The following is a 24,512-nucleotide window of genomic DNA, read 5'->3' on the forward strand; positions in this document are numbered from 1 at the left end:
ACAGAAAAGTATAGCCATAATCGTGAGACATATATCTACATAGACTAGAAATGCCAGATGGGTAAAGTTTGCCTAGATGTGTTCATAGAATGCTTTCAGAATTTAGAGCATGACTTGGAACTAGAGAATAGGCAGTACTAGGCCTGATATTGTGCAGTGAGATAAGGTTAATTAATGAGCTCATGGTGAAGGCATAATAAGATTGAATTATACTTTCAGTTTGAAGGAGAGAGGAATGGATCCAAGACAATTTTGTAAATTTTAAATAAGTGACATTTGTGCAAAAATATTTCACAGCAAATAATCGCCTGGAATCAGTTAAGTGCTACTTACCTATTTGACGTAAAGGGTACGTTCTCTGGATTTAAGTCTCTGTAATGGATAGTGTCGTGAAAACGGGATGTGATATTGTTTCGATGTCTGTTTTAAGATCTTTCAAACTCTGCTGTAAATTTAGATAGATTTGTTTGTTTTGTTTTTGTTCAAGAATAAAAGCCTGTTAAACAGTTTAGGTTTTGTGATTGTTTCAGTGAATAACCACCTCATTAACTAAAATAAAGAAGACGCAATCTATGAGGCCAGATTTCAGGGTCTGACTTATGTAATAGTACAATTAGTAGTGATGATAGTGAGTGCTGTTGCCAGGATTGAAATTCATTGAAAAAGTAATAGATGTGTAGAGGAGCTGAATGTGTTTTGTGAATCCTTTTGAACGTATTGGGTTTTCAAGGTGGCTTTGAATGTTGCTAAGCATTTTATAGGAGCAGAAGACGCACTATAAATCATTTGAAATTTTTGATTAAGGCTAACTTGAAAGTTGAATCTTGTAAAGAAGGGATGCTGAAAGTGATTATCCAAAATTTGGAGTTAGAAGTTAAACCTGAAAATAAGATGTCACAGCTAGATCTAGCTAAAACATAGTTAGTAATGAAAGGACTTGAGTTGGAGGAAAAAGTGAGAGAAGGAGAAATGAGGAAAAAAGAGTTTCGAAATAACAAAGCTTGAACAGGAGTGGAGGTGGAATTGAAGTTTTGAACTGAAGAGACAGGCAAAATAGGTAACAGGATTTTGCCAGAGAAAAGCGTAGGGAAGAAGGAAAGCCGCGGTAGTAGCTAAGAAGATGATTCTTATGCCAATGACATTTTGCTTTAACTTAAAAGCTACATCAAGAGCCTAAATATACTGAGAATACAGTCAAACAGTATTTTACCACACTTGGACAGGTAGCTGTGACGTGCTCTGAAAGCTTGTGATTTCACATAAGCTTGTTGGAATATAACCTGGTGTCATGTGACTTCTGGAAAGGCAACTGAGCAGATAACGAGGCCAAAAAATCTTTGAATCCCAGCCTCAATGTTAAGTGTGTTTTGACCGGTATAGCTGGCCGTGTACACTACTTTGTTTGAAGAACAATCTGTAGATTATGAAACTGTTACAAAAGCAATCCTCAATCCATATGAGCTCACACCTGAAGGTTATCAATTAATATTTAGAACTACAAAAAAGAAATCTGATCTGACCTTTGTCAAATTTGCAAGAGAGAAAAAAATGCTGCAGGATCGGTAGTCTTAATCACCTGAAATTAGAGATAAAATTGAGAATATAAAGGAAATTATGATTATGATAGAATTCAAAAATGGCATTCCTGAAAATCTAAATATGTATTGAGAGGTGATTTAAGCATCAAAGATCAGAGAAGCAGCGTTTCAGGCAGATAACTATGATATCTCTCACAGACAGTTACGAGTGGGGAGATGACCATTGGAGAATTCACCAGGAAAGTGGAGGAATAAAAAGTCTGCAGATGGAAGAAATACTAGTTTTAGGGAACAAACAGAATAATACCAAAGTAACAAAGTAGAAACCAAAAAGTAATACAAAGAAAATAACATACTTGCATGGACATGCCAAAGCTAGTTGCTGGATATTAGAGATTGCAGTGGTAGGGATGCATTAAGGAATGCACAGAAAAGAGGGCATGCAGAAAAGAAATAAGCATTAAAACAGTGTAGTGGTACAAACAGAATGTGAACATATTAAGAACGGAGAGGTGACTGAGGACAGTCATGAAACTGTTCTTTTAACATTGATAAAGGGAATGACCACTAGAGATTCTGAATATTTTATCGCAACAGGAAAGTTATTTCATTATGCTCCAAATCAAAAAAGTAAACCAATAAAGATGTCATGACATACCGGAGCAAGTCAGTTATTGATGATACCATTTGTCTTCCACAGAAGTTAATGTAAGAGAAAATATTAATCAGACATAAGCAGGAAGGTCTCAAACCAGGTCCATTACATAGTTGTATTAAAAAGTGATTTAATGAATGGTGAATTTGTGGTTGGAATAATGAAACAAATCCCTAGGGCAGATATTGATTTTATCTTGGGAAATGGTTTGGCTGATTCAGAAATAATTGGCCTCACTGAGTGTGATAAAAGTACTTACAGTTGAAGTAAAAAGACTGAGATGCCACAGAAGGAATATCCTGGATTACTTCCTAACTGATGTAATGAGATCTTGAGGACAGTAAAATTACACAGGAAGAAGAGGAGCCTGTGAGAAGAGAGATGGCTTGGAACTTCAATCATAGGAGGTTGAGGAGTGATCTTATTGAAGGTTATAAAATTATGAGGGGCACAGATAAGGTGAATGAAAAGGCTGTTTTCCCTAGGGTGGGGAGTTCAAAACTTGGAGGTGTATTTTTAAGGTGAGAGGAGAAAGAACATGAGAGGGCATTGTTTTTACGCAGAGAGTGGCTCTGTGGAATGAACTTCCAGAGGAAGTGGAAGATGCAGTTTCAGTTACAGGATTTAAAAGACATTTGGATAAGTACATGAATTGGAAAGGTTTGGAAGGATATGGGCCAAACGCAGGCAGGTGGGACAAGTTTAGTTTGGGAATATGGTCAGCATGGACTGGTTGGACCAAGGGGCCTATTTCAATACTGTATAATTCTGTGGCTCTAAAGGTGAAGAGAATGAGGTTGACATGTTTAACTCACCCTCTTGAATAGAAATACAACAAAGGGATCCTGAGTTGAACAATTATACCAGGCAACCTACTTCAAAATTGAACCGGAAACAATACCTGAATGTTTGCACTTCAAAGACAAATGCTAATGAGAAAATGGAGACCACTTCAAATACCAGCTGATAAAGAAAAAGCAGTAGTCTATCAGGTGGTAGTTCCCTCTGAATATCTTAATGAAATCTTACAAGTAGATCACAAATCCCACAGCTGGTCACTCGGGTATTAGGAAAACGTAGGTTAAAATATTAAAATCTTTTTCATGTAGATGTTATATAATGTGATAACAATATTGCCTAATATGGCATAATGGGGAAACCTCATCCATTAATTAAACCTGTGGCTTTAATCTCAGTACCTGCTTTTGAAGGATCAATTTAGCAGGGTCTTAACAGATTGTGTAGGTCCCCTACCTAAAACTAACAATGAACATCAGCATCTTCTAACAATTACAGATGTTTCAGCAAGATTTCCCAAAGCAATGCCTTTAGGAAAAATCAATGCAAACAATAGTAGTGTTAAGGTTCTATCAGTTTTTTTTTAACAAGATATAGATTACCCAAAAAAATCAAAGTTCAAATTTTGTCACAAATATTCAAAGAAAAGATGGTTTGTTTAAGAATAAAGCAATTTCCATCCTTTGCTCATCACCGGTAATCTCAAGGTGCATTGGAAAAATGGCATCAAACTTTGAAGACCTAGATTTGAACTTATTGTTGAGAATCCCCCGGTGATTACGATAAAAGAATTTGTTAGTTACTGTCTGCCATTAGGGTGCTCCTAATGCGTCCATAGGCTTCAGTAGTTTTACGCTGATGCAGAACATGAGGTGATCTCTTAAAGATCACTTAAAGAAAAAACCGAAGCTCATAGACTGCATTTACAGCCTATGTTTTAAGCTACAGGGAGAAACCAAACAAAGTATGTAAGTTCGCCAAAAAGTAGTTTGAGTCCTCATGAACAGTGAGAAATACAGCAAATAAAAAGGCCTGAGTTTGAAATATTTCATTTAAAATTGTTCAGCGGGCATTGCTGGTTTAGCCGGCGTTTACTGCCTGTCCCTAGTTGCCCTTGAGAAGGTCTTCTATAGTCTACTACTGTCCATGTGCTGTTGGCAGACCCCTAATGTCCCGAGGGAAGGAATTCCCAGTGACAGTGAAGGAACAGTGATATATTTCCAAGCCAAGATGGTGAATGGGGAAATTACAGGTGGTGGTGTTTTCATGTATCTGCTGCCCTTGTCCTCCAAGGTGGCAACAGCCATGGGTTCAGAAGTTGCTGTATAAGGAGCTTTGGTGAATTTCTGCAGTGGATCTTGTAGATAGTGTGCACTGCTGATACTGAACATCAGTGGTAGAGGAGGTGAATGGTTGTGCTGTGATACCATCCAAGAAGGTGCTTTGTCCTGGATAATGCCATGCTTTTTGAGTGTTGTTGGAGCTGCACCCAATCGGCCTATAATTTTCCATGTTTTGCCTTGATCCTTTCTTAAGCAAGGGAGTTACAACAGCGATTTTCCAATCATCTGGGACTTTCCCTGACTCCAGTGACTTTTGAAAGATCACAACCAAAGCCTCTGCTATTTCCTCAGCCACCTCTCTCAGAACTTGAGGATGTAGCCCATCGGGGCCAGGAGATTTATCAATTTTTAGACCTTTTAGCGTTTCTAGCACTCTCTCTTTTGTAATGCCTACCATACTCAACTCTGCCCCCTGACTCTCCTTAATTGTTGGGATACTACTCGTGTCTTCCGCTGTGAAGACTGATGCAAAGTACTTATTAAGTTCTTCAGCTATTTCCTTATCTCCCATCACTAGCCTTCCAGCATCAATTTGGAGAGGCCCAATGTCTATTTTGCCTCTTGTTTGTTTCTTATGTATTGAAAGAAACTTTTACTATCATATCATTTTACTGTCATGTGATAACATACATAGGACATAGATTTAAGGTGATTACCAAAAATGCTTGAGAGATGAGGAGAAATTTACTTTGGCTGTTAGTTGTTATGATCCAGAGTTCACTGCCGGATAAATCCACAGAAGTACATCCAAGGAACTTTCAAAAACAGATTAGAAGACAGAAAGAGCAGCAGCAGTGAGAATACCTGGTTATCATTTTCAAACAGGCAACAGAGGCATGACGGGCTGAAAGGCCTCCGATTGGATGGATGAGCAGAATAGCCCATTCAGCCCATCGCGCCTATTCCACCATTCACTAAGATCATGTCTAATATGATAACCCTCTATTCCACTTTTCTGCCTCTTTCCCCATAACTCTTAATTCAAACTCTGTCTATGCCTGCCTTGAATATGAAGTTATGGAGACAATGCTTAATGACCCAACCTCTGAAGTCCTCCGCAGTAAAGCATTTTACAGATTCACCACCCTCTGAAAGAAGAAATACCTTCATATCTCTGTCTTGAATGGGCTACGTCTCATTCTGAGATGATGCCCCCGGACCTAGACTCTCCCTGCTACCTCCCTGCACCTACCCTGTCAAGTCTCCTCAGAGTCTTGTATGTTCAGCCAGTCATTCCTCATTCTTCTGAACTCCAGTGAGCACAGGGTCAACCAAATCAACCTCTCCTTATAGGACAGCCCTTCCATACCCAGGATCAATATGGTGCAGCCTTCTCTGGACTGCCTTCAATGCCAGAATATCATTCCTTCAATAATGGGACCAAACTTGTTCACAGTATACCAGCTGTGGTCGGACGAATGCCTCGTATACTTGTAGCAAGACCTTTATTTTTATGCTCAATTCCATTTGAAATAAAAGTTGACATTCTATTTGCCTTCCCTATTACTGCTGAACTTGGATACCAGCTTTTTGTGATTTATACACAGGACTCCCAAATTCCTCTGTGTTGTAGCCTTCTGCTGTCTTTGTGCGTTTAACATAACATTCAGCTAAACTTTTCTTCCAGCCGAAGTCCATGTCCTCACATTTTCCCACATTATATAGGATTTACCAAGTTTTTGTTCACTTGCTTAATCTGTCTATACCCCTCTGCAAACTCTTTATGCCATCCTCAGCACCTGGCTTCCCACTTAGTCTTGTTGCATATGGATATGGACTGCTTCTGTATCTGAGGAGTCACAAATAGTTCTGAGCATTGTGCAGTCATCATTGAATATCCTCACTTCTGAGCTAATGTTGGGGGGAGGGTCATCATTGATGATGGTTGGGTACAGGAGACAAACCTGATAAATTCCTGCTGAAATGATTGACCTTCAACAACTATGACCACTTTCCTTTGTGCTAGTTATGACTCCAACCAGCATAAAGTTTTCCCTGAACTTCCATTAACTTCAATTTTATTTGGGCTCCTTGGTGTCACACTTAGTCAAATGTAGCCTTGTTACCAAGTTCAGTCACTCTCATTTTACCTCTTGCATTCAACTCTTTTATCTAAGTGTAAGGCTGTAATGATGCCAAGAGCTAAGTGACTTTGTGAAACATATTGAGCAGTTATTGCTGAGGAGTAGCTGCTTGATAACACCGTTAGTAACAACAGACTGACAGCGCAGTCTTTGGCTGAGTTGGATTTGTCCTGTTTCTTACAGGTTGTACCTGGGCAGTTTTCCACATTGTCAGGAAGATGCCAGTTTGTAGCTGTATTGGAACAGCTTTGCTAGAAACGTGGCAAGGTGCGGAGAACAAGTCTCAGTACTACTGCCAGAATGTTGTCGGGGTCCAGAGCTTTTGCAATGTAAAGCCTACATCATTAAAAATCATGAAGATTATGTCATTTGATATCATGTGGAGTAAATTACATGGCTGAAAATTGTGATGCTGTGGCTTTCTGGAGAAGTCGGGATGGATCATTGATTCAGCATTTCTGGCTGAAGATTGTTGCAGACGCTTTAGCCTTATCTTTTGCACTGATGTGCTGGGGTCCCGCATTTTTGAAGATGGGGATTTTTATGTTGTGGAGCCTCCTATTTTCGAGAGTTCTTTAATTGTCCTTCAGCATTCACAACAAAGTGTGGTAAGACTGCAGAGCTCTGTCTATCACTTGTTGCTCATGCTGTTTGACACAAAAAGTTGTCCAGTTTGACAGCTTCACCAGGTGGGCGCCTTATTTTTCAGTATGACTTATGCTGCCCCTGACACGCCCTCTTATACTCTTCATTGAACTTTCTTTGTTGCTGGAGTCAAGGTAATTGTATTCTTGCCAGTTTCTGGGGAACTATAAACAATAAGGTTTATTAGACCTGATTGAATTAAAAAAAAGAAACTCAATGATATAAATTATGTATTGAATACTTTTGACAGAAGTATGTCACATTAATATGTTAAAGAGATATTTTGACTTGCAGGATTGTGTATTTATGGCAGTGAAATTAAAATATCAGTCCAATTGGATAATGAATCAACAACTGAAAATTTAAAAGTTGATTTCCTAATAATTTAGATTGATAATAATGAGGTACTTAAACAGTTAGATAATTTAATGGAAGATAAAGCATCTAAGTTACTTGTGGACGCTGTTACAGACTAATAAATCAGTTTGTGTAAATAGGCCAGAAAAAGCATCTTTGGCTGATCATGATGTTAATGTGAAGGAAAGATTACTGGTAAATTAATATCCTTATAGACTAAGTTCTGCCAAATTAGCTGAAGTGACATTAGAGATTAATTTTATGATTGAATCTAATCCTAGTAGTAAGAGTTCGTCTATCACAGTTGACCTAAAATCAGATGAGTCACAAAGACTGCAAAGTTAACATTGTGGCCAGTCCCTATTCCAAGATTGGAAAGCTGTATTGAAAGAATTGGACACGCATGATTTGTCACCAATATCAGCCAACCAAAAGGCTAGTGGGAAGTCCTATTAAATGATGGAACCAGAGAAATATCAGCTTTAGTAATACCAGACAGACTTTATGAATACAAAGTCATACTTTTTGGCATGAAGAATGCACCAGCAATGTTCCAGTGATTAATCTATAAAGTTGTTTTAAAAGAAAGTAAAGGCATGACCTTAAGAATATTTAGAAATTGCAAAGGAGGCAACAGCCTTATATTAGCTCTGCATCAGTATAAAGCCTACACCATGAAAAATCATGGAGATTATGTCATTTGTACAGATCACAATCCTTTGACTTTTTAAATAGAAAATTTGGGACAAGAAGTTAGACCCTAACCCTAACCCTAACCCTAAACCTATCGCAGTTAGTGGAGTTTACTACTACAGCTATACAATTTTAAAGTATTCATGTACCTGGAAAATACTGTACTCTGGCTGATGCTTTATTTAGAGTGCACATGAGCAAAAACAAACGCTGTGATCCAATTGTACCTATGTGAGATATGGCTTCCAGGAAAGGTCTTGTGCATTCAGTCTCAATATGTTATTTCTATTAATCTAATATAGAAATTGTCTTTTGAAAAAGTAGTAACAGTGCCTGCTATGGAAACATTTACATCCTCCTCTGTAGAAGGTATAATGAGACATGTGTGATATGTATAAATATTAATAGTTTTTAGGCTTGGATTTTAAAAATAGTGGCATATGAGATGGTTACTTTAGTGAAGTGTCTTGACAAAAATACAAGTTCATGCAGTCCTTCAGTAACACTGACTTAGTTTAATATGTGTTAGTGAGAAGGGTCCCTGAAATTTCAATGGAAGATTGTAAACCATCACAGCCAAAACAAACAGTGGGTGCCAGAATCATTGAAGGCCCTTTATCTGATTTGGTTCAGGGTAATTAAGGATTGATTTTATCGAGGAAAGCCCAAAGATTGAAAGCTTTGAGAGGAGTTTGGAAAAAAACTGACTGAGGTCAGAAGCAAATATAGTTTCTCTCCTAGAATGAAGTATGGAATGGTTCAGCAAAAAGCACTGCACTAGCTGTAGTGATTGGAATAAGGCTGGCCAGATGGACCTTGTTGAATATGAGATCTCTTATTGGGGCTATTAACCTGGGCCAATCCGGGAGTCCTGCCTGACAGATATAAATTGAAGTCTCAGGGAATATCTGCATTCTAGGGACTGGCACTGAACTAGCTGGCCATAGCCCATGTACTGTGCTTGTGTAAATAAGGGGTGACGTGGTAACTGGATACCAGCCTCTATGCAGTTATTTCAGTGGGGACAAGAGAAAACAGTGCACTCCTAAAGAAAATTCACTTGCAACAATCATCATTGATTTGGTGTAAGCATTTCTGCCATCATGTGTTTAGTTGAGAAACTTGACTCATTCAATCCTGCGGCTGAAGACTGTGCCCAGTATTTTCGGAGAAAATGACATTGGGGTAGAGGAAAAACAATGAGTAATTATTCTGACAGCATGGGGACCTGTAGGATTTTCAGTTATAAGGAGCCTATCCTTCTCAAAGACACCAGATAGTAAAACTTGTCAAGAATTGACTGTTTTAATTAAGAAATATCACAACGCCCAAACCTCCTGTAATTCTGAGACACTGTCAGTTTTATTCACCAGTCTGTAAACCAGGGGAATCTGTGTCAGGATTTTCGATGAGGAAAGGACTGGCAGAGACACGTAATTTTGGGTTAACCCTGAATGAGATGCTGAGAGACCATTTGGGAAGTAGGATTATTGATGTAACCATGCAAAAGCACCTGAAGAAGAGAAGGAATTTCTCCTGAGACACAAGATACAGGCTGCAGTCCAGTACATTGCTCCTGTGCCATAGTCAGATTCAGAAGAACTGGACCTGAGGGGAAAACCTCCCAGAAAATATTATAAGAAAAAGAATAGGTTTACATCCCAGGACTTAGTGAGGGAGGGGATGTAGTGATTGGAACAAGGTTTGCCAAGTGGATCCCTGACTGCGTCTGTTAACCTGGCCTATCAGGGAGTCTTGGCTGACCAATATAAACTGGAGTCTCAGAGAATCTCCTCATACTAGGAATTGACACGCATCTAACTGGTCAGAGTCCATGTACTATGCTCATATAAATACAGGGTGACTTGGTGATGGGATACTGACCTCTATGCAGTTATTTCACTCAAAGTTTAGTTTGTGTAACTTCCAAACCAAGAGTGTTTGGTTAGAAATCTTCAGATTGTTAGAAGCTGTGAAAATCTCAGCTCTGTTCTGTAAGTATTCACTTAAGAAGAGTTTGCAGGAAAGACTGGGGAGAATCAGTTAATTTGAAGTTAACAATTTGATGTAGACAGATAATTTATTCGGATCTGAGTTTCTAACTTATTATGTTGGAAAATCAGGATGAGACTTTGTCGTGCTCTATGTTTCAAGATCTTTCAAACTGTGTTCTTTGTTTTTATTTTGATTTCATCTTTTGTGTAATAAACTTCTGTTCTGTTGTTAAAGAAACTCTTCAGCCTTGTGTGACTGCATTTCAGTGAATGATCACCATGCTTTCCAAAACAGAAAAACATGATCTCTCAGGCCAGAATTCATTATAGGATCTACTTGATGGGATCATAAAAATGCATACACCAATCTAAGCTAATTTTACATTTCCTTTGTCAGATATAAGTAGTAATCTGTTTTTATAGCATCCTTAACATACTCCAAGATGCTTTGCAAGGGGGATTATCCAACAAAATATAACACTGAAGCATATAAGATAATAGGAAAGGAGACTAAAGGCTTGGTCAAAAAGGAAAGCTTTAGAGGGCTTTCCTTTAAATAAAAGATGTTTTCTGGAGAGTGCAAAATCCAAGGTTTAAATTTAAGTAATCAATGATAAAACCATGAGGAAATTCGGAAGAAACCTCTTTATCCAGAGAATGCTGAGAATGTGTTATCCAGAGTGTGCTGACAAGGTAAAACCCACCACCACAGCAGCATCGAGGCTAATACTATGGATGCATTTAAAGGAAGCTAGCTAAACATGAGAAAGATAGAAGGATATCTGGAAGCTATAAGGTGAACACTGGTGGGAGAAAACGTAAATGAAACAGAAACACCAGCATAGATCAGGACAGCTGAATGGTCTGTCTTCAATCCTGTAAAATTCAATATAATACTATTTTTGTGTAGAATACTTGAACTTTATGCAAATTTCCTGTAGAAAAAATTGTTTTGTAAATTGAAAACACAACTGATTGTTCATATTGATACTTTTCCAGCTGTTGATTGCCATGAGATGCATCGGTTTTAAATGCTTTAAAAATTCAGAATTTTTTAAGCTGTATTTGTTTTTCCTGATACTGAGCCACAAAACGTTATCACATAAGGAAACTTCCTTCTGAGAAATGTTTTTAATCACTCTGCAGATTCTGTTGAGTCTGTTTGTTGCTGTCATTCTGGATAATCTTGAGTTGGATGAAGATTTAAAGAAACTGAAACAGGTAAAGAGAATTAATACATTGACCTGTGTTCCTTGTCTCAATGTTTCTCACCTTGTAGGTGAATGCACATTATATCTAGGAACATTCTAAGTATTTTGTTCATTTGTCTTTATTGGTCACTGAGTGCATTGAGTACAGGAGTTGGGATGTCATGTTGCGGTTGTACAGGGCATTGATTAGGCCACTTTTGGAATGCTGCATTCAGTTCTGGTCCCACCATTATAGGAAAGATGTTGTTAAACGTGAAAGGGTTCAGAAAGGATTTACAAGGATTGTGCCAGGGTTGGAAGTTTTGACCTACAGGAAGAGGCTGAATAGGCTGGTGGCATTTTCGCTGGCATGTCACAGACTGAGGGGTGACCTTGTAGAGGTTTATAAAATCATGAGGGGCATTGGTAGGGCAAATAGCCAACATTTTTCTTCCAGGGTAGAGGAGACCAAAACTAGAGGACATAGGTTGAAGGTGAGAGGGGAAAGATTTGAAAGGGAGCTCAGGAGCAAGTTTCTCTCGCAGGCGGTGTTGCATTTTTGGAATGAGTTACCTGAGGAAGTGGTGGAGGCTGGTACAATTATAACAGTTAAAAGGCATCTGGATGGGTACATGAATAGGAAGAGTTTAGAGGAATATGGGCCAAATAGGACTAAATTAATTAAGATATCTGTTCAGCATGGATGAGTTGGAGCAAAGGATCTATTTCTGTACTGTAAGATTCAATGACTCTCTGTAAAGTTTATGGAGTTTTAAACTTACTCAAAAAGATGTTGACGAAGACAGGTAGGGATTGTGATGATTTTGACTTATTTTCCCAAAGCTTTACTATCGTAGAAACGAGATCAACTTCCATGCATTTTCTTTTCAGTGAGCCTAGTGAAAAAGGTGAACTAAAAAGTGGAAAGCTCACTGATTTTTAGCAATGTCAGCCGAGGCTCAGTGGATTGCTGTTTCTCTCTGAATCAGTGGGTTCCAGTTTCCAATCCCACTTCCAGGACTTGGGCACAAGAGAATCAAAACTGATATTCAAATGCAGTTCCAAAGGAGTGTTGGAGGCAGTGTCTTTTGAATGAGACATTAAAACCGAGTTCCATTTCCTAGTTTGAATGGATAGAATAGGTCCAAAGGCACTATTTCACAGCTGAACGGGGAAATCATCCTTGCTGCCCTGAGCTCATAACTCCTCCTCCATTAATAAAAACGGATGACCTGGTCACGACCTGTTCGTTCACGTATTGTTATGTGTGGCATGTTGCTGTGTGTATAATGGATACTAAGAACAAAGAATAAAAAAAGGCACAGAAACAGGCCCTTTCAGCACTTCAAGCCTGCACCAATGCATTTTGCCCTTCCATCCATGTCTTCACTTATAGGATCTGTATCCCTCTATTCCCTTCCTGTTCATCTATTCGTCCAGGTACTACTAGAATGCTGCTATTGTCTCCTCTATCAGCGCGTTCTAGGCACTCACCACCCTTTGTGTGTAAAACCTGCCTCACACATCTCTTTTAAACTCCCCCTTCGCGCACCCACCCATCTCGCACCTTGAACCTGTGTCCCCTAGTAATTGACCCCTCTACCCTGGGAAAAGACCTCACACGTTCCACTCTATGCATACCTATCACAATTTTAGAAACTTCTTTCAGGTTTCCCCTCAGCCTTGTACTTTCCAGTGAAAACAAACTCAGTCTAGCCAACCTTTCTATGTATCTAAAATCCCCCATACCCGGCAACATCCTTGTAAACCTTTTCTGTACTCTCTCCAAAGCATCCGAATCCTTCAGGTAATGTGGTAACCAGAACTGTACGCAATATTCTAGGTATGGCCTAACTAAAGATCTGTAAAGCTGAAGCATAACTTGTCTATGCTTATTCATTGTGCCTGCCAATGAAGGCAAGCATTCTGTCAGAGATAATGGGAACTGCAGATGCTGGAGAATCCAAGATAATAAAATGTGAGGCTGGATGAACACAGCAGGCCAAGCAGCATCTCAGGAGCACAAAAGCTGACGTTTCGGGCATTCTGTCAGCCTTTTTTACTACCTTATCTACCTGAACTGCCACCTTCAATAATCTATGGACCTGCACACTCAGATCCCTCTGCATATCAATACTCCTAAGGGTCCTGCCATTCACTGCATAATTTCCACCTGTACTTAACTTTCCAAAATGCGTCACCTGTCACTTGTCTGGATTAAACTAACTGATCTACATTCTGCTATATTGTCTGACAATCCTCCTCACTACCCACAACTCTGCCAATCTTTGTATCATCTGCAAACTTACAAATTAGACCAGCTACGTTTTCCTCCAAATAATTTACATAAACCACGAGCAGCAGAGGTCCCAGCACTGATCTCTGTGAAACACCACTAGTCATAGCTCTCCATTCCGAAAAGCATCTTTCCACTGCTACCGTCTGTCTCCTTTGATTAAGCCAGGTATCCATCTTGCCAACTCATCCCTGATACCAGGTGATTTCACCTTTTGTACCAGTCTGTCATGAGGGACCATGTCAGAGGCTTTAGTGAAGTCCGTGTAGAGAACATCAACTGCTTTTCCATCATCAATCATCTCGTTAGTTCCTCAAAAAACTTCTTCAAGTTCTGAGGCATGACCTTCTCCACACACAACCATGCTGTCTATTGCTTATAAGTCCATTTACTTCTAAGTGTTTATAGATCTTGTCCCTGAGAATCTTTTCCAATAATTTCCCTGCTATTGACGTGAGACTCAGAGGCCTGTAATTTCCAGGATTATCCCTGCTATCCTTCTTAAACAATGGGACAACAATGGCTATTCTCCAATCCTCTGGAGCCTCATCTGTGGCCAAAGAGGATACAATGATGTCTGTCAATGGTCTATCAATTTATTCCCTTGCCTCCTTCAATATTCTGGGATAGATCTCATCAGGACCCAGGGACTTAACTACCCTAATACTTTTTAAGACACACAATATCTCTTTCTTTTAAATAGCAACTTGGCTTAGAAACTTGCCACCCCCTTCCCTGAGATCGCCACCAGTTCTTTCTCTTTGGTGATGAATACCGACACAAAGTATTCATTTAGGACCTCATCTATCTCTTATGGCTCCTTGCATAGATTCCCTCCTTTGCCCTTGAGTGGGCCAACCCTTTCCCTGGCTACCCTCCTGTTTTTTATATTTTTATAAAAAGCCTTGGGATTCTCCTTAATCCTGTTTGCTAACGAGTTTTCATCACTCATTTTAGCCCTTCTAATTTCTTGTTTAAGTTCTTTCCTACTTTCCTTATATACTTCAAAGGCTTCATCAGTTCCCATCTTCCTAGACGTTACATATGTGCTTCCTTTTTCTTTCTGACCAAGGTCATAACACCCCTGGTCATCAGCAAAAATTTATGCATAAGCAAAGAGCTGGGTCAGATCTAAACGGACTGTGCCTTCATGAAACATTAGTGAAGCCGTGGAGGAGCTCCCTTATTTCTTCTATGCAAATTTTACAGTAAGAACTTTAATATCCCTTCACAAAAGTGAATGGAATTTCAGTTTAAGAAATATCTCGCATTTGCGCATAGTACTTTGTATGAACTTGGAACGTTCCAAAGACCTTTGTAACCTGTATACCATCCTTGGTATGTATCCAAGTGGATCTTCCTACCAGACTAGAACAAAAAACAAGATATTGTTGTGCTTCCTGCATAATAAGGGTGGTACGGTGGTTTGCACTGCTGCCTTACAGTGCTAGGAACCTGGGATCGATCCCGGCCCCAGGTGACTGCTTGTGTGAAGTTTGCACATCCTCCCAGTGTCCGGGTAGGTTTCTTTTCACAGTCTGAAAATGTGCAGGTTAGGTTGATTGGCCATGCTCAGTTGTCCATGACTGTGAAGGATAAGTGGATTATCCATGGGAAATGCAGGTTGACAGAAATATGTGGATGGGATGTCCTTCAGACGGTCAATGTGGACTCGATGAGCCTAATAGTCAGCTTCCACACTATAGGGATGCTATTCTATGGTAAGTGATCATACTGCAAAAGCACTTCATGAATGCACAATTTTATTTATTGTTTAGAGCCTTGAAATTATATTGTTGCAAACAGTAAAAAAATTCTGCATAAGCAAAAGCTGACTCGGATCTGAACAGAATATTTCGCCATTAAATGTTAGTGTAGCTATGGAGGAGCTCCCTTATTTCATTTATGCAAATTGTACAGTGAGAACTTTAATATCCATTGATAAAGTCGAGTGGAGTTTCACTTTAAGAAATTACTTGCATCTGTGCATCGTACTTTTCATGACCTTGGAATGTCCCAAAGCACTTTGTAACCAATGTATCACCCTTCGCATGTATCCAAGTGGATCTTGCTACCAGACTAGTTAAGCTGACCTGAAATTTAAAACAAAAACCTTATCTCCAGACGTAGAGACGTCCATTAGTAAAGCTATCATTCCTTGTTACATTTCCAGAACTGGATGGAAATGTTTTTAAAGGATTTTGAATTTGGTATAAAATATTAAAAAGATAAAAGGGGAAGAGTATAAATGAATAGCAGTAATGTATGTGTGGGTGTGTGTTAGGTTGTAATTGAGGACAAGCAGTTGTAGACCTGTCTTTCACTGAAGCTGTGTTATCCTCAGTTGCAACCTACCAAACACCCACACAGCCACTATTACCCAGCTTGATTGGAAATTGACTGACAAATGCAAATTTTACAGGTAACCACAGAAGTATTTATAGAATTGTAGAAAGAGGCCCTTCATGTCTGCAGCTGTTCTTTGAAAGAGGTAGTTTTGCTACCTCTGGTTTATCTGTCTGGCAATGTTTTCAACTTTCTCACGTATTTATCCAGTTTCCATACTTCCACTCCCTTTGAGGGAGCACATTGTTAGACCATAACAAATTGTCATATTCAATAAACTTTCCACAGTTCCCCTCTGCTTTTTTAAAACCATTTAAACAGAAGCAACGAGCGCCATTATGAGGAACAGGCAGGAGTTTGATGCCCAAAGAGTCGCTGCAGCCATGATGGGCTGAGTGGTCACTTTCTGAACTGTAACAATTCTGTGATACATTTAATTTACATCCCCTGATTATTTACCTTGCTATGACAGGAAACACTTTCTCCTTATTTATTTTGTTAGAATCCTTTGTGGTTTGACGATCTCTATTAAATTTCTTTTTGACCTTCTCTGCTCTGAGGAGAACAAATCCAGCTTCTCCAGTCTCTGTAGAAAGTCCCTATTACAAAGATGCAAAAGTGATGAACTGTAATAAAGAGCTGATTTTTACTCTTCTTTTGGACAAAGTTCTTTCCAGTGAGATTCTTTGGTGTTTGATCCACTGTAGCCCCCTTTACCTCACACAGTCATCTGCTATTCATCTCGGTAATTATGCCAACAGCTTCTTTGTGGGCTCCTGGCACATTATTTAAGCCCAAGCCCCATGACATTTCAGACACTGCAATCCCGGAACTGTGTTCACGCTATGGCCCCATGCCAATGGAAAAGACAGGGAGAAGCAAGCTAATTCCTCAGTTCACTAACAGGGCCCTGGAAGTACTGTTAGATGTGGTGCAGAGGGATTGTTTCTCCTGCTGACCAGAAAAGGAGACCACACTATCAGGCTCAGTCAGCATGAGTTAGCAGAATAGGATCAGTGACATGTCCTCCATGGAACACAGCACAGCACACAGCTGTGCAGGGAGATGGCCAGTGGTCTTCAGTACTCCACATGGCTAAGCATGACCAGCTTTTCACTGCTACCTCACACTCACAGGACCACCGCTCACTCAGAGTTTGTAACCTGCAAATGCCCCTCAACAAGGCTAATGGACAACAACTTTCAATACTACATATGTCATGTCTGCTCAACTGCTCTTAACAACCTCTTCCATCCAAACTACTAACCCCTCATCTTCAGTCACTGGGGATGCCTTATTAACTCTCTTGTTCCTGCAGCACCACGAACTGCTCTCCTACCCACGTCCACCATACTCAATCCCTCCCTTTGTATCTTTGCAGATCCTGGACTAAATATACAGCTAGAGGCAGGTGGGAATCAAAAGTATGTAGTGCCAACAGATGTACCCGTTTTTCGATGCTGTCCCAAGGGTCTCACCTTTGTCCCCCTCCACCCACACATTGATGAATATAACTCTCGCCTAAACATTGAGCAGTTGTTCCGCCACTTCCGCCTCCGCACTTATTTCTTTAACCATGAACCTAACCCTCCCCCTACTGACCCCTTCTCCCGCCTCCAACACACCCCCTCCTCCTGGACATCACCCCAATGCCTCCTACCCTCCCTCGACCTCTTCATTCTCTAATTGTCGTCGAGACATCGATTGCCTCAACCTCTCCTCCCCTCTCACCCACTCCAACCTCTCCCCCACAGAACATGCAGCCCTCAGCTCCCTCCGCTCCAATCTCAACCTCCTCATTAAACCTGCAAACAAGGGAGGTGCAGTTGTAGAATGGCGCACTGACTGCATTATTGAGGCCAGACGCCAACAATCCGACACCACCTCCTACTGCCCCCTTGATCGATGACCCCACCCCCGAGCATCAAACCATCTTCTCCCAAGCCATCCACAACCTCATCAGCTCAGGTGACCTCCCACTAACCTCACCGTTCCCCAACCCCGCACGGCCCGCTTCTGTCTCCTTCCCAAAATCCACAAACCCGCCTGCCCTGGTTGACCCATTGTTCCGCCTGCTCCTGCCCCACCGAACTCCTCTCCACCTATCTGGACTCCATTTTCTCCCTGTTTGGTCCAGGAACTCCCTACCTAAGTCCGTGACACCACCCACGCTCTCCACCTCCTCCAGAACTTCCAATTCCCCGGTCCCCAACATCTCATTTTCACTCTGCACATCCAGTCCCTATACACCTACATTCCCCATGCTGATGGCCTAAAAGCTCCCCGCTTCTTCCTGTCCCACAGGCCCGACCAGTCCCCCTCCACTGACACCCTTTTCGTCCTCACCCTCAACAACTTCACCTTTAATTCCCCCCACAAAGGGGGTGGCCATGGGTACCCGCATGGGCCCAAGCTATGCCTGCCTCTTTGTAGGGTGCGTGGAACAATCCCTCTTCCAAAGCTGCACTGGTCCTATCCCCTATCTCTTCCTCCGTTACATTGATGACTGTTTCAGCCTCGCCTTGTGTTCCCACAAGGAGCTCGAACAGTTCATCCACTTCACCAACACCTTCCACCCTAACCTGATGTTTACCTGGACCATCTCTAATACCTCTCTCTCCTTCCTGGACCCCTCTGTCTCCATCTCTGGCATCCACCTGGAAACTGATATCCATTTTAAACCAACCAACTCCCACAACTACCTAGAATATTCCTCCTCTCACCCACCTTCCTGTAAAAAGGCCATCCCATTTTCCCAATTCCTTCGCCTCCGCCGCATCTGCTCCTGAGATGAGGCATTCGACTCCCCACCATCCCAGATGTCCTCTTTTTACAAAAACTGCAGCTTCCCCTCCACAGTAATCAAAAATGCCGTCAACTGTGTCTCCCGTATTTCCCGCAACTCCTCTCTCACACCCTCTATTCTCAATGATAATGAAAACAGAATCTCCCTCATCCTCACGTACCACCCCACCAACCTCCAAATCCAATGCATCATCCTCCGACATTTCCGCCATTTGCAATCCGACCCCACCACCAAAGACATTTTTCCCTCCACACCCTTATGTGCTTTCCGGAGGGACCACTTTCTCCGTGACTCCCTTGTCCTCTCCACACTCCCCTCCAACCCCACCACCCCCGACACTTTTCCCTGCAACCGCAGGAAGTGCTACACCTGCCCCTATACCTCCCTCCTCACCCCCATCCCAGGCCCTAGAAAGACTTTTCACATCAAACAGATGTTCACCTGCACATCTGTCAATGTTATATATTGTATCCGCTGTTCCCATTTTGGCCTCCTCTATATCGGGAAAACCAAACGGACGCTGGGGGACTGCTTTGCGGAACATCTACGCTCTGTTCGCAACAAACAACTGCACCTCCCAGTCACGAACCATTTCAATTTCCCCCCACCGACTCCTCGGACAACATGTCCATCATGGGCCTCCTGCATTGCCACAGTGACATCACCTGAAGGTTGCAGGAACAGCATCTCATTCGCATGGGAACTCTGCAGCCCAATGGTATCAATGTGGACTTCACAAGCTTCAAAATCACGCCTCTCCCGACCATATGCCAAAGCCAGACCAGCTAGTCCCCGTCTTCCTAACCATTCCTCCCAGCTCAAGCCCCACCCCCATCCCCTGCCCCCTGACCTGCCTGTCCTCCCTGGACTGACCTATCCCCTCCTAACTCCCCACCTGCATTCACCTTCACTGGCTCTAACCCCGCCTCTTTGACCTGTCTGTCTTCTCTCACCCTATCTTCTCCTTTTATCCATCTTCTATCCACCTCCCCCGTCTCCCAAATTATTTCAGAATCCCCTTCCCCTTCCCCGTTTCTGAAGAAGGGTCCCGACCCGAAATGTCAAGCTTTCCTGCTCCTCTGATGCTGCTTGGCCTGCTGTGTTCATCCAGCTTCACACCGTGTTATCTCAGTTTCACCAAGGTGTTGGGGGTAGAGTAGCACTCCCCAAACCCCCAGTCCACTACCCATGTCAATCAAAATGTGTGAAGTGTTCATTGAAGGCTCATTAAGGGAGAATGCAGGGTCACACAGCACTAAATCATGGACCCCAATGTGATTCATTGGGCGCCATGAGGGAAGAATTAGCATAGAACCATTAGACCATTAGCACTTAATTGCTATTGGCTCACAGTGGGTGGGCAGGGTGAGTGTGGTCACTGGGCATTGGCAGCCAGAGGGCAGGGAAGGAGGTGGCTAGGCTGCTAAGCACAGATGTGGACGTCTACCTGAGCCCAAGAAAGGCAGCCAAGTCTGCGCCATGCCTGTGCATCTTTCTGACAGCAGATAAAAAAGTGAAACATTGATCACAGTACAGCAATGGCTGCCCTAAATCAGTCCCTCACTTCCAAAATGCCGTTCTGTTCCCATCCCTGCCCCTGTTAATTGGTCCACAAATGCTTCTCTATGGCAATTAAGTGGTCACCCCTGTGAAACCAGGAGCTCATTACTCCTTATTCCTTATCATTATTTTCAGAATGAAGAAAGTGTTCTGACATCTGTTTCCTGCCTTTGCAGCGAAAATCTAGCTGCTGGGGTTTTCCATGTCAACCATGATGCCCAATATAAATGGGCATCAATGAAATAACATTTCAGCAGTTCTCACCAGACTTATAATGGGCTGCAGTGACTTGGGGGAGGGAGAAGAAGATAACAGAGATGTGTCAGGTATGTAAAATGGACAGCAGCATTCATCGTCACTTAGTTTCTATTCAGCTATGTTTTTGCTCTGTAATGTCCCTTTTTGGACAAGTATACACTTAGTGTCAGAAAATGTCTATTAAACATTGTGAAGGGTCCATGGAAACATCGAAAACAAGACCAGCCATCAGGAACTCTAAAAGACAGATAGAGCAATAATAGGTCATGTAGCAATTTGGTTTCCACACGAGTGGTCTTCCACCCATTTACACCTCACCTCTGACAACATTTATCATTCTATTCCTTTCTGCCATCATGCGCTTGGCTAGTTTCCCCTGGTATCCATCATCTGTGTAAATGAGAGCAGAACACCCCATAGAGATTGTCCAATCTCAATTGAAATAAGATGCAGTGTGTTACTGCACTGGTATAAAATAAATTGTAATTATCATGTCCAGCTGGAACTAACACAGTCGAGTGCCTGAGTTTGGTATTTATTCTTGAGATTGATGCATTATACAAGTCATCTCCTTGCCTCTGGAGGTAATCACATTAAACAACCGGGGTAACAAGGTGTAGAGCTGGATGAACACAGCAGGCCAAGCAGCATCAGAGGAGCAGGAAAGCTGACGTTTCAGGCCTAGACACTTCTTCAGAAATAGGGGAGGGGAAGGGTGTTCAGAAATAAATAGGGAGAGAGGGGGCGGCGGATCGAAGATGGATAGAGGAGAAGATAGGTGGAGAGGAGACAGACAGGTCAAACAGTCGGGGATGGAGCCAGTAAAGGTGAGTGTAGGTGGGGAGTTAGGGAGGGGATAGGTCAGTCCAGGGAGGACGGACAGGTCAAGGGGGCTTGAAGGTGGGAGGAGGGGACAAGTGGGAGGAAGGAAGGAGAGGTGAATGATAAAGATAATTGATGGTAATGTTCCTGACTCCATTGTTTTCTAACTTTCTAATGAGATTTTGTAGTCTGTTGTGTGCTCTGAAATGATGATATTCTGATTCTATAGTCATAGAGAGTCCCTTGCATGTCAGAAATGCAGGTTGAAAGTCACCCTATTTCCAATTGGCATATCTGCATTAATTTTATTTTACAAAATGGCAGGGCAATATCCAGTAATAATTTAGCCGATGCTTTCTCCCTGTAGGCAAGACATCTTTTATGTTTGCCAGCAATGCTCAGAGCACAATTTTATTAAATTTTATAAAAGCAGCTCAGAGCAAGGTTGCCAAAATAATACCAGGTATATGTGGGTTATCTTGTGAGGAAAGATTGAGCAGGCTAGGCTTGTATCCTTTGGAGTTTAAAAATCTGAGATCATTTGATTGAAACATACATAATCTTCTTTCGATGCCAATGTGTTAACTACTAGCCCACGAGCTTTTATTTCCCACAGTAACTTCTGTGGTAATTTATCAAATTCCCTCTGGGAATCTAAGTGCAGTATATCCCTAAGTTCCCCTTTATCCACTGCACGTTATTTCCTTAAACACTGCAATAGATTGGTTAACCATGATTGCCCTTTCACAAAACCATGTTGACTCTGCCTGATTACCTTTGACGTTTCTAAGTGCCCTGCCATAGTATCTTTGATAATAACTTTTAACATCTTCCATCTGATGGATTTTAAACCAACTGACATTTAATGTTTTACTTTCAGTTTCTGTCCCTTTTTGATTAAGGGAGTTATTGGCTCTTTTTCCAATCTAATGGAACCTTCACCAAATTTAAGAAATTTTGGAAAATTAACACTAATGCGTCAATTATTCCTTTAGCTACTTCTTTAAAGACCTTAGGATGAATGGTCTCTTTCTGTACTGGGAAAACCCTTACGATTTTGTGAATTCCACAGAATGGAAACAGACGCTTCAGTCCAACTCGCCCATGCTGACCAAGTTTCCCAAACTAAACTAGCCCCACCTGCCTGCATTTGGCCCATATCGTTCGAAACCTTTATTTTTCATGTACCAGTCAAAATGTCTGTATCTACCACTTCGTCCAGCAGTTGAACCACCTTCTGTGTGAAAAAGTTGACCATCAGGCTCCTTTTAAATCCTTCCCCTCTCACCTTAAAAATATGCCCTCTAATTTTGAACTCATCTACCCTATGGAAAGGATCTTTGCTACTCACCTTATCTATGCCCCTCATGACTTTATAAACCTCAATAATGTCATATCTCAACCTCCTGCACTCCAGTAAAAAAAATCCCAACCTATTCTTATGACTCAAACCCTCCAGTCCCGGAAGCAACCTGGTAAATCTCCTCTGTGCCCTCTCCAATTTATTAATATCCTTCCTATAGCAGGGCAACCAGAACTATACACTGTAGTCCAGAAATGGCCTCACTAACATCCTGTGCAACCACAACATTACATCCCACTACCTATACCCAATAGTCTGAGCAACGAAGGTGAGCATGCTATGTGCCTTTTTAACCATCCTGTCTATCTGTGATGCAACTTTCAAAGAACTATTCCTGAACCTCCAGGTCTGTTCGACAATACCATCCAGGGCCCTACCATTAACTGTATAAGTCATGCCACTTTGTACCAATTCCCTGGTGCTTGCAATTTTCTTGAATTTTTCTGGCTCTTTCACTTCCTTATTTATATTTCATTCTGGGATATGGGTTATGACTTGGGGAGAAGTTGTTAAAAGAGCTGGCGTATATTCCAGTGTGTCACTAATAAATCCAATAGGAATTGAGGAGAAACCTTTGTCTCAGGGTCGAAATGTAGTGCATATGCCAATGGGGAAAAGATTGAGGTCATAACATGGATGCACTTCAGTCAAGTCTTTTCATAATTTTTAAGACTTCTATCAGAACACCCCTTCAACTTTCTCTTTTCTACGGAACAGAGCCCCAAGCTTGCTCGGTCTTTCCAGAAAGTTATAACCTTTCAGACCTGATATCTCTGATTTCAATGAGGTTTTGTTCATTTGTACTGTTGCAACTTCTCAGCTGCAATATATTTTTTTCCAGATTTGTTTGGACTCCACTGTAATTTTGCCTTTTTAAATTAAAATTGGAAGTGAAATGTTACATTATTTTCACATTATGACTGGATGACTCACTGTTTGATCTTAAACTTGACTTTGTCATACTGTACTGATTCAAAGAAGAATATCACAAGACAACAGGATGTCTTAGATATGTTATTAGCTTTCACAGTGCCAAGAAACTAGTGGCAATAACCACCTACATTTCACATTACTTATCAGACAAAATTGACCAATAGATTAACTCTCGCTTTACATAAGAATTTGTCAAATTTAATTACTGTACTTGATAAACATTAATTAAAGGTAGTTTTTTATGAAAAGTCTTTTGCAATTATGTACATTTATCAATTTAGAGTAATGGCAAACAGAAGGTCATCTTGCATTTGATGTTTGTTTAATTTGGAAGTTTGAGGACAGAAGCCTGCATTATTGGAAAAGCCATTCTGAAGTGTGTCATCAAACAAAATTTGACACTGAGCCACTAAAGGAAATACTATAATATGTCACCAAAATCTTGGTCAGAGATGGGTTTTAAGGATTGCTCGAAAGAGTGAGAAAGTGGTAGAGAGGAGGAGGAGGTTAGGGAAGGAATTCAGAGCGTTGGGCCCAGACAGCTGGCAAAACAAGGGAGACCTGGGTTGTGCAAGGGCATCAGAATTAAAGAAGGGTCCTTGGGCTAGAGGGAATTTACAGGATTAGGGTTGGGTGGGTGTGAGGTCATGGAGGGATTTGAAAACAAGGATGAGAATTTTGAACTTAAGGAGCTAGAACCCATGTAGGTCAGCATGGACAGTTGAACAGGGCTGGGTGTGTTATTAGTCAGAGGAGAAAGTTTACTTTGTTTGTGAATTTTGGTGAGGACATGGAATGATGATTTAATGAAAGTTATAAAGTGTTAAGGAG

General features: G+C 41.3%; 1 protein-coding gene across 3 annotated transcripts in view; it reads left to right on the top strand.

Annotated features, from left to right (window-relative positions):
• Positions 1-24,512, top strand: part of nalcn (sodium leak channel, non-selective) — a 226,952-nt gene that overhangs the window by 86,636 nt on the left and 115,804 nt on the right. For all 3 annotated transcript variants that reach the window (XM_059646460.1, XM_059646459.1, XM_059646461.1), the window contains exon 15: positions 11,254-11,328. In XM_059646460.1, the coding sequence (XP_059502443.1) occupies positions 11,254-11,328 (75 nt within the window). The remainder of the gene's footprint in view (positions 1-11,253; positions 11,329-24,512) is intronic.

The sequence above is a fragment of the Stegostoma tigrinum genome, chromosome 6, assembly GCF_030684315.1.
Source record: "Stegostoma tigrinum isolate sSteTig4 chromosome 6, sSteTig4.hap1, whole genome shotgun sequence".
NCBI classification, from domain to species: domain Eukaryota; kingdom Metazoa; phylum Chordata; class Chondrichthyes; order Orectolobiformes; family Stegostomatidae; genus Stegostoma; species Stegostoma tigrinum.